General features: G+C 45.6%; 1 protein-coding gene across 2 annotated transcripts; it reads left to right on the top strand.

Annotated features, from left to right (window-relative positions):
• Positions 1–4,525: 4,525 nt before the first annotated feature.
• Tpbg (trophoblast glycoprotein) lies at positions 4,526–9,376 on the top strand. Of its 2 annotated transcripts, none has more exons than XM_013346347.2 (2): positions 4,526–4,881; positions 5,909–9,376. In XM_013346347.2, exons 1-2 carry the CDS (start codon positions 4,875–4,877, stop codon positions 7,513–7,515), a joined length of 1,614 nt encoding a protein of 537 aa, XP_013201801.1. In that variant the 5' UTR covers positions 4,526–4,874; the 3' UTR covers positions 7,516–9,376. The 2 variants fall into 2 exon arrangements, with proteins under 2 accessions (XP_013201801.1, XP_005347609.1); XM_005347552.2 differs by lacking the exon at positions 4,526–4,881 and adding an exon at positions 5,193–5,229.
• The last annotated feature ends 1,632 nt before the right edge of the window (positions 9,377–11,008 follow it).

Here is an 11,008-nt window from a genome sequence, read left to right as displayed (position 1 = left end):
CTTCTTCTTCTTCTTCTTCTTCTTCTTCTTCTTCTTCCTCTTCCTCTTCCTCTTCCTCTTCCTCTTCCTCTTCCTCTTCCTCTTCTTCTTCTTCTTCTTCTTCTTCTTCTTCTTCTCCTCCTCCTCCTCCTCTTCATCCTCCTCCTCCTCCTCCTCCTCTTCTCTTCTCCTCCATTTCACTCTCTTATAAATGCCCTGCAGTCCCAAGATTTAGCAGAAATAATTGAGTAATATCTCTTTTAGTGACTTTCCTTTGGGTCATTAGAAGAAATATGATTTTTGTAGAAAAATAATCTTCTATATAAATGTTAGTGTAGGGCTATTTTCCTGGAGGCTACAAAATGACCTTCGGAAGAATATTAAATTGACTTTGTAGGGGCATCAGATATTTCCTTCATTCCCCTTTGGAAGATGTGCTTTGAAACCCTCTGTCCTGCTTCAGAGCATGTAAATAGCATTATGCACAAAAAATTTTCAAGCTGTCAAGAGTAAAGTATGATAATTTAGTATAATTAAATGCCTAAGACAATCAAAATAGAACTGATCCTGGTAAGTTGTTCTCACTTGCAGGAAACTTCTTTAAAAGTAGTTATCCATGTTGCAATAATGCTGTTGAAAATCTGCAATGTAAGCCAGTCATGGTCACACACATTTGCAAATCAAGACCTTAGGAGGCAGAGGCAGGAGGAAAAGGCCAATTTGGTTTACAAGATTTCCAGCAGCTAGGGTTTCACAGTAAGTATTTGTCTCTAAAAGTCAAAACAAAAGTTATAGTGTAGCAGTCCAAAATATGCAATATTTTCCAATTCTAAGGAAGAAAGTAAGATAGGCAGATGGCCTAGCTGGTAAAAGTGGTCACCTTTTAAGCAGCACATATACATTTGCACGTGATAATGGAGGGTTTGTAATCCCAGCACCAGAGGTCCAGAGCAGTGGTTTGCTGGAGTTTATTGACCTGCAAGGCCAGACTGCTTGGTCACCACCATGCTCCATGCCAGGGAGAGACTGTGTGATGAATAACACTTAAGGGTGTCTTCTAGCCTCCACATGTACACTCATACCCATGTGTCTATCTATCTGCACACACACACACACACACACACACACACACACCATACACACACAAACGCGCGTGTGCGCACCCTTACAAAAATAGGTGCATGCGTACACACACACACATATATATATATATATATATATATATATATATGTGTGTGTGTGTGTGTGTGTGTGTGTATATGGACATAAATACATCTTTAAATGAAGAAAGATTGTAAATAACACATATATACACACGTGCCTATTCATAGAAGAAATAGAATAAAAATATGTGCAAAGGTGGGTGCTGGAGAGAGAGCTCAGTAAAGTACTTACAGTGTTTGATGGCTACTATTGCCAACTTAATAGGATCTAGACTCCCCTAAGAGGCAAGCCTTTGAGCACATCTGTGAAGCATTATCTAGATTTGATTATGTGGAATGGGCAAACCCACCTTACCTGTGGATGGCGGAATTCCATGTGCTGGGGAACCTGAAGGAATTAAAGGAGAAAGTGAACTGGGTAAAGCACTTGTGACTTTCTGCTTCCTGATCGTGAACACAGCTGGCACGACTCACCCAACACGTGTCTGTATCCTTGCACAGTTCGCTGAAATAAACACTCTCCTTTAAACCGTGTCTGTTAGAAGGTTTTTCTTGCAGCAACAGGGAAAGTAACTGAGATGAGAAACTGAAGCTGGGTGTGAGGTCACTGCTCTGATAAACTGGCTCCCATGGTCCTTAGGTCTTTGGAAGTAGTTTGCAAGAAGAACGTGCTAGAGTTTGAACTTTGGACTAGACAAGCCCTCAAATACTAAAACATAGCTCAGTGGCACTATCTGGTAGGAACTTTGAGGACAAGCATGCTTAGAGAAAACAGACTGTAGAGGCCCAGTTCACACGGTTTCAGAAGAGAACAGGGGCTGTCAAGCACTGGGCTGGAGGCCAGTTCTGGCTACATTCTGCCAAAGAATCTGCTGAAATTCTGCAGGTGTCCTAAGAACTTGTGAGGTGGTGAATTAAAAATTCATGAGCTAATTTCTTTGACAGAATTTCAGGACAGCATATCCTCTGGCTGTGGTGTGGCTGTTGCTCAGTTCTTTTATTCAGATTCTCCAGTGAGAGAGTGAGCCAAAAGATTGAACCTCAAATGAAACTAGGGCTTGAGAATTAAACAGTTCTGGGGTCCTTACAGACTTTTGAAGTTGGAGCAAATCCATTTTGCATTATGGGATATCCATGAGTCTGTGTAGTTGTGCTGAAGGTTTTGTTTTAAAAGTAACATGCTTGGGAGTCAAGTTGACAAAGGATAGATATGTGACAGTTATTATTATCAACTTGGCAGGACGTAGAATCACCAAGGAGACAACTTTGTACAGCCTGTGAGGGGTTATCTAGATTCGGTCAGCTAAACTGGGAAGACCCAACTGGACTGTGGGCAACACCACAGGATTCGTTGTTTAACTGAAATCAAAGTTAACTCTGTGTCTTGTACTTTCATTAGTTCAGTGTGGCAACCCTACATTATGGAGACCTTTTCTCACTCTGTGCTACTATCCCTAACATAGTTATAGAAAATCATAATAGGTAACTGGGAGGATAATGATTATGGAGAGAATAATAAGAATAGCTGATTTTGCTATGTGTATCTCAATTCTCATGGGAATCTTTTGAATTTTGCTCAGGGTTCCCTTTCACAGATTTAAGTAGCAGAACTATAAAGAGATCATATACAGCCTGTAAGTGTAGGAGTTAGAAAAGACTTTGTTTCTGGTCCTAGCTCATTGCTAACAGCTGGGGAAACAATTCAAAGACACTCAGGTGCTTACTTGGCTACCTTCAGGCGTGCCTGACATGCCTGACCTGTCATCTAGGAAGTTCACATGGGAGAACCGTATAATTAGGTTACAAAACAAAACTCTGTTTTGAGTAAGTTTGTAAAATTGTGTGTGTGTGTGTGTGTGTGTGTGTGTGTGTGTGTGTGTGATGCATTTATAGCAGGCTGACTATATCTTAAAAGACTGGGGACTTGGCATAAGTCTCTTCTTCTGGCCTAGAGGTGGAATGCGAAGGCAGGAGAATCAGGCAGATCTGAGCCTGAGTCCATCTCCACCTTCCATTTGACAGCGTCCCATACTTTACTCTCATGCCAGCTTTCTCATACGTAAAACCGGGGTGAGGAGATTTATCTTGGGAGCAATGTGCCCAGTAAAGGGGGCAGTTGTTACCAAGTGGCATGACCAGGCAAGCAGAGGGCAGTTGGGGCTAAGCCAGATCAGCTCAGAGCCATTGTTTTTGCTTGTTTTTAAATTTGGAAAACTGACAGAGAGGACACAGGACAGGACAAGAGTTCTAATGCTACTGGATCCTGCCGCAGAGGTGGTTTGAGGATCAGGATGAGAGTATTTAGAATTTTTCTTGTATCCTGCCGCAGAGATGGTTTGAGAATCAGATGACAGTATTTAGAATTTTCCTAAATTCTCAAGAGCCAGAGCACCAGAGCGCTTGCTCTTTTGACAGACTCAGATTTCAGATCGTGCCAGAGGACCAGAAAAATTCTACCCATGCCATTTACTTTACTACAAAAGCTAGGCGGTAAAATTGTCTTTTTTGGTGTATAGTCTTCTGAGTTTTAGCATATGTATGGATTTATATAACCATCTCCATGATTGCCATATACAACAGGACTTCAGCTTCTGAGTCCGTTTTTTCCCCCAAAAGCTTTTCACATTTATATTGCAAAAACACTTTTAAAAATAAGAGAAAGGGATTTAGATAAAAATGTGCTGAAGATGCAAATTAATGAAACTGTCTTTTTGCACAAATCTCTGCAGTCTCCAGGCTCTGCAGTTTTGTTTTGTTTGTTTTCCTGGGCCATTTTGGCTGGTGGTTGTCTAAACTGTCTTTCCACAGAAGGAATCAGGCACAGATTCAGAATTGGACCACTACAGCAATGCTGCATGTTGGGGGGACAATCCCTTGCATCGTTAATTTGATCTCATTTTTATTTTACTGCTCTTCATTTTCCTCAGCCATGTTTCTCCTGTCATTTTCTCTCTAAAATGAACATGACTGCAATAACCCACACTTTTTACGTCGGGGGAAATTATTTGCCTGGGGAAAAGGAGATAAAGAGTTTTTAAGAGCAATGACAGGGCTTTCGAAACTCCAAATCTCCCCCATTTAATGACATTGGTCCTATAAGCATTCCAGCTTTTTCCCCCTAATCCATCATCCGGCGCCTGCCAGGGCCTCTTGGGAGACACACTTTGGGACAAACTTCTTTCCTAGGTCAGCCCGCCCACCTCCCGCCGCGAGCGCTCCCTGCGTAAGTGACTTGTGCTGACACAACGCTCCGAATCTGGTGGAGGGAGCTTTCCGGGTGACTCACATCTTTGCTATTTGCCTTTGTTTCTGGGGTGTTTTAGCTGCCGTTTTCTTCCCTCTGGTTTTAATTTTGAGAGGAGAGGGAAAAAAAAAAGAACCTCATAATGAATCAAGAATGAGTGTCCTTTCTACTAACCCTCCCCCACTTTAAAGTTGACTCTTCCCAAGTTTCATAACTACCCAAGGCTTGCGGGGGTGGCACAGGTAGGAAGGCATTAAACTAACTACCCCTGAATCTGAAGTTGCCAGCCTAACCGAGCCACGCGAGAGGAGACTTTCTGAATCTCCCTCACAACCCGGGCGTTTGCTGTGGCGGATGTAACGTGTGAAGCTCGTTCCTTTCTACTGCTGCTTTGCGTTGATGTGGGTCACGCTAAAATCCATCTCAGCACTGCCGGCGATGCCCGAAGCAGCGTGAATTCCAAGAGATCTACCAGCGGTTTTGTTTCTATGCGAGGTAAATACGCTATGCAAAATACGGAACCACCAAAGGATGCCAGGGAGGGGGAACAGAAGGGAAACCCCTCACCTTTGCCGGGCGCGTGGTTCGTTTATCCCCGCCAGCAGAAGGCGCGCAGCCCCGGTCTCCCTCGTCCCCCTCCTTAAAGCCCTCCACTGGCAGCCGAGGTGGGTTGCGCGGATGCAATCTGTCCCGCAGCCCCGGCCCTCCCCCGCCCCCCGGCTTGGTTTTTCCCAGCAGTGGAGGTTGGGCTAGGGGCTGGGGTGCGAGGAGAGTCGGCGCCCGCAGCGGGAGCCGGGTAGGCGCGGGGACTAGGAGTTGGCTTTGGAGGCGCCAGGCGCGGAGGTGAGCGGCGGGGACCCAGCGGCCAGAACAGGACCTGGAGGCGGGGTCTGGATTCCTTTCCACACTGGGGCGTGAAGGGAGTGGGGGTCTGGCTGCTAACCCGCCCATGATACACAGCCGCTTTGTTGGAGATTCCCTTCCCCTTTCTGGAGACGCCTGAACCCCCTTCGGGATCTGGAGGGGGGGGGGCGCTGGAGGGCCACGAACTGGGAGTCGGGAGTGGGCGACAGCTGTATGGCTCCGCACCCCTTTCTCCACTAATTCAAGAAGGCACAAAAAAATGGAAAGAGTAGCGTAACCCGAAACTTCGCTCTCACCCCAACCTGGGCGGGGAGGCGCCGCGGGGGCGGGGACCCCGGAAGGCAGGTGGTCGGCGGGGGCAGTGGGAGCCGGGAGCTGGGGGGAGAAGTTTGCTTGCAGGACGCAGCGTGCTCTGCGAGAAGTTCTAGGCGAGAGAAGAGTGCAATCCCCACCGCAGGAGCCAGGCTGGAGGTGGCTCTGGTACAGATGTGGGCCCGGAAGAGGCAGGCTTAGCGCTCGGGAGTGGGGACCGCGTCCCTCTGTGGGGAAGGACGCACGCGGAGGCTAGGGCTGAGTAGGAAGGGTGGGGAGAACTTGGCTTGTACTCGGGGCGCGGCGGCTATTGCCGCTCCTCACACTTCTCTCCCGCTTGTCCCAGGTCGCTCATCGGATCCTGCCCTGCGAAAGGCGCCAACAAAAGAGTCGAGGAGGTGCCACCCCAGCGGCGGCGGGAGGAGGAGCGCTGAGGCCCGTGTCGCTACCGGTCGTGCGTACTCGCTGGAGGGAAGGGCGGGGAACCGCCCCGGAGGGGGACGCCCGGTAGCCCGGGGTAAACCAAGTTCCGGCTTTGGTGCCCCTCCCCAATTGACTCCCACGCGTGGAAAGTTTGTAGCCGACACTTGCGGCCGGCTCGCGCCCGCCGGGCCCAGCCGGTCGAGCCTTCGGAGCGGGCGCCGTCCCAGCTCCGGGGAGCTGCGAGCCGCGATGCCTGGGGCGGGCTCCCGGGGCCCCACCGCCGGAGACGGGCGGCTGCGCCTGGCACGACTGGCACTGGTGCTGCTGGGTTGGGTCTCCGCGTCGGCGCCCAGCTCTTCGGTACCTTCGTCTTCCACCTCCCCGGCGGCGTTCCTGGCCTCGGGGTCTGTGCAGCCTCCGCCAGCCGAGCGATGCCCTGCGGCGTGCGAGTGCTCCGAGGCGGCGCGCACGGTCAAGTGCGTTAACCGCAACCTGATGGAGGTGCCCGCGGACCTGCCTTCCTACGTTCGCAACCTCTTCATCACCGGCAACCAGATGACCGTGCTCCCGGCTGGCGCTTTCGCCCGGCGGCCACCGCTCGCCGACCTGGCGACGCTCAACCTCAGCGGCAACCACCTGAAGGAGGTGTGTGCAGGTGCCTTCGAGCATCTGCCCGGCCTGCGCCACCTCGACCTCAGCCACAACCCTCTCACCAACCTCAGCGCCTTCGCCTTTGCGGGCAGCAACGCCAGCGTCTCGGCCCCTAGCTCCCTGGAGGAGCTGTTCCTGAATCACATTGTGCCCCCTGAGGATCAGCGGCAGAACGGAAGCTTCGAGGGCATGGTGGCCTTTGAGGGCATGGTGGCAGCTGCCCTACGCTCAGGCTTTGCGCTCCAAGGGCTGCAGCGCCTTGAGCTGGCCAGTAATCACTTCCTTTACCTGCCTCGGGATTTACTGGCCCAACTGCCGAGTCTCAGCCACCTGGACCTTCGGAACAACTCCTTGGTGAGCCTGACGTATGCATCCTTCCGCAACCTGACACACCTCGAAAGCCTCCACTTGGAGGACAATGCTCTCAAGGTCCTTCACAACTCCACTTTGGCTGAGTGGCAAGGCCTGCCTCGTGTCAAGGTGTACCTGGACAACAATCCCTGGGTTTGCGACTGCTACATTGCTGACCTGGTGACCTGGCTTAAAGAGACAGAGGTGGTGCCCGATAAAGCCAAGCTCACCTGTGCATTCCCAGAAAAAATGAGGAACCGTGGCCTCTTGGAGCTCAACAGCTCTGACCTGGACTGTGACGCTCTCCTTCCCCCATCCCTGCAGACTTCCTATGTCTTCCTAGGTATTGTTTTAGCTCTGATAGGCGCTATTTTCCTCCTCGTTTTGTATTTGAACCGTAAAGGCATAAAAAAGTGGATGCATAACATCAGAGATGCGTGCAGGGATCACATGGAAGGGTATCATTACAGATACGAGATCAATGCGGACCCCAGGTTGACAAATCTCAGTTCCAACTCGGATGTCTGAGAAACAGGACTGGTCTGCATGCAGTGTAGACTTCAGAAACAGGACAACTGCATGAGCTGTAGACTTCAGTTGGTTTTTGTTTGTTTGTTTTGTTTTTTGTTTTTTCCCTTTACTAGGCTTGCTCCACCTCCACCCTCCATCATCCACACCAGTGACTTTGACTGAAAGCAGTGAAGGGATTTTGCTTCCTTGTTATGTAAAATATTGGTGTGTTCTGTTAATGTAAGAACATAAACAGTCGTGCATACAATGTTTAGTTACCCCTTTCCTTTCAGTAATCCTCGATGCCTGCCGAGGGAGTTTTTTGTTTTGTTTTTTTTTTTCCTTTTTTTCAAAAGTTCCAGCATGGACATGGACTCTTTCTTAATTAAGTTCAAGGTATAGCACAGAGAGCATTCAACGGAAGCTGCCTCAGATTTTTTGAGAAAAATACTTTATTCATAAATATGAGTTTCATCCTCACCTACGTAAATTATGGATTTCATCCTCACCTACGTAAATTATGGAGAAAATAATTGCATCCTCAAACTGCCTGCAGACCTTAGCAAGCTCTTTTATAGAACCTAGTGCACAGGAGCACCTGCATCCAAGAGCATGCTTACATTTTACTATTCTGCATATTAAAGAAAATTGCAACTTCAGATAACCTCTTTGACAAACTAAATTACTTTTTGATTGCAGTTTATAGGAAACCGTCCTAAGGGTTTTTCTTTTTTCTTTCTTTCTTTTTCTTTTTTTTTTTTATAAACTGCATTGAGATCCAACAGACTGGATTGTTTAAAAAACAAAACAAAACATCAATAAAAAGTCTTAAAAGAAACATGGTGTGTTCAAGTTTGGTATTTTGAAATGAGGATGAAAGGCAGTGAATGATACTGAGTCGTTTTGGTTCAAATCATGAGTTATTAGTTAGCGGACCTGAGATCAAACTAGAGCCGTGTCTTATATAAACAGACAAGATAGTTCTGAAATGGCCAGATTCTTTTAGGGCTTAAATAGAATTAAAATATTTACAGGGCCAGACTCTTAGAGGTCCCCAAGTTAATGGTGTTCACCATTGTGAAGCTGGTTACAGTGATGAGTTCTTCATGAGAAGCATCTCACAGCTGCTTCCTGGTCTAGACAGATGAAGTTGTTAAGACAGAAATATTAGCAAAACTGAATGAAGTTGCTCCATGGAATTTCAGAGCCAAGGATGAGTCATGGGGTAGCCATAAATGTGTGAAAATAAAGTATCTTAAAATAATCTGGAATAAAATATTTTTAAAACACAAACAGTCTCTTCAGAGGTCATAAATTGGAATTCAGAGTCTTGAGAATATTTTCTAAATGTTCAAAATGGATCAAAGAATGTATTTTTATAATTACCAGGATTACATTTAAACTTAAAGAAACACCCAGGGATAAATATTAGTATTTAGGAATAAGTGTCATAAGTAATTACTGGGTTTTATGTTCAGTATTTAGGAATTTGAGGGCTTTTTAAAAAAGGCTAAGCTCTGAGCGCTAGGTAAGTATATTTATCTCCATAAGTAATAAATCATATTTAGGTATAAAAGGTATAAATTGAAGCAATTCTTCATCGATACTCTTCTCGCTCATCTCTAATCCCTGCCCCCTGTCATCATTGGCCACTACAGTGAACAGTAAATTTCATTTCTCTGTCTCCAAGCCATTATATAAAGAACTTAAATCTAGCCATTATTCCCTAACTTTAAATAGGAGGACACTTGCATCAACAAACTTCAGAACCTGCCTTCCTTTTAAGTGATTCATGTCTGTAGTATCTTACATTTGAAATAAAACTTATACTTTGCTATTTTTATAAATAAATAGATCATACCTTAAATTATAAAGCTCTTTTGCAAATTACTTCTTGCAGTTGGGTACAGTTTTCAAAACTATGTGAATCTATTCGATGTTTAGAACTGGTTATATGGTCTAGTCAGAAATGGGGCCTTAAGATCTTCAGTTCTGTGTGACTTATTTTGTGAAATAGTATTTACTATGTATGGGTAATATTTCTGCTCCTATAATCACCTGAGTAAAGCTACTTAGTGTTTCATTGGACATGTTAAGGGTGTATGTGATGTTCATAAACTCGCTGACTGCCATTACTTTCAAAGAATAATGAAGATGTTAGTGTGCCAAAAACAGTAAAAAAAAAAACCAATAAATAAAAGAAATGAGCTATTGATGACAGGTTGGTGGATGTGTAGATATTATGTGGTTTTGATGGAGCTTGTTTTACAGGGATTATTTCTTTGCCCCCTGATAACTGAAGAGTTAAAAATTGTGCATTATTGAAGATTCAGGAACTCTGTAGATTCATCGGTTTTTATTCTTGTACTTTTTTTTTTCTATCAACTCCCAAAGCAGTGATGAATCCATCAAATGAAGATGATTTGCCTGTTCGGAGGTGGCTGTTTTGAGGCTGTCATTCTTCCTTCCGCCCCCACCCAACCTCTCCTGCATGAACTTGCAGATGCACCTAGAGCCTTATTTTGTACGGTTATAATACATGCGGTCCGGAAGAGCACCAACATTCGAAGTTCCTTGGAAGACAAGTGCAATATAAACACAACCAGCGTATGGGGGTGATAGGGAATGTGAAAGATGCAAGTTGTGACTTTATTTAAAATAATTACACTGGTTGTATCAACACTGCTCTTTCCCATTATACATGGCTCTTAGAAAGCTACAAAAATTCTGTTTTGTTACTATACCTTATTTCAGAAGGTAAGTATTCAGCAGACATCCCTTATCCTTAGTGAATTGCATTTGAAGAAAATTAGAAAAATACATCTTTTAATCTCCTAATTTGAAAAGCTATTCAGATATCGAATGCATGCCTAATTAGTGAAGCAAAGACATTAGGACAGTGCGGCTGTTTGACCCTACGTAAGAGCTCTTTGGTGGCTTTCGCTCTGCAGCCTTAATTCTTGCCAGTCAGCTGCCCTGAGTGCACGTCATTGGTCATCTATAAGGTTTCTCTTACAAAGCAGGGAGGCTTTGAAACACATTTGATGGGTTGATTTTGTTTCTTTGTTTTAAGAACAGTTCCTCCCTAAAAGATGAACAGGAAGGCTGAGTTGCAACACATGGGTGATCCAATTAGTAAGTTCTCATGAAACCTCATGATTGACAATGAATGCAAATTAATGCTCATTGCAGTATTTAATTAAAATCGGTGACGCCTTACTGTAGCATCTTTTAGAAGTGGCTGTGGTATAAGGCAACCGGTGGATGGCTTTTTCCCTCTGTTATAGTTTCATTCTCCCTTTGGCCTGGGGCTCCACTAATGCGAACCTTGCGTTGATGAAGACATTAGAAGCTTTGCTACTCAAGTTTGCTGGAGTTCATCCTTTATCTCATTCCCAGTTTCCATATTGATCTTTCTCCGAAGACTTCGAGACTTCGATAACGGAGACCGTGAGGATCTGCAAGGCTAAGAGTTAGCCACGTTTTTTTCTTCTTGCTCCGAAATCCCCTA

This window comes from Microtus ochrogaster, chromosome 5 (assembly GCF_000317375.1).
Source record: "Microtus ochrogaster isolate Prairie Vole_2 chromosome 5, MicOch1.0, whole genome shotgun sequence".
Classification (NCBI taxonomy): domain Eukaryota; kingdom Metazoa; phylum Chordata; class Mammalia; order Rodentia; family Cricetidae; genus Microtus; species Microtus ochrogaster.
The sequence above is the reverse complement of the archived record's forward strand: the minus strand, read 5'-3'. Positions and strand labels throughout refer to the sequence as shown.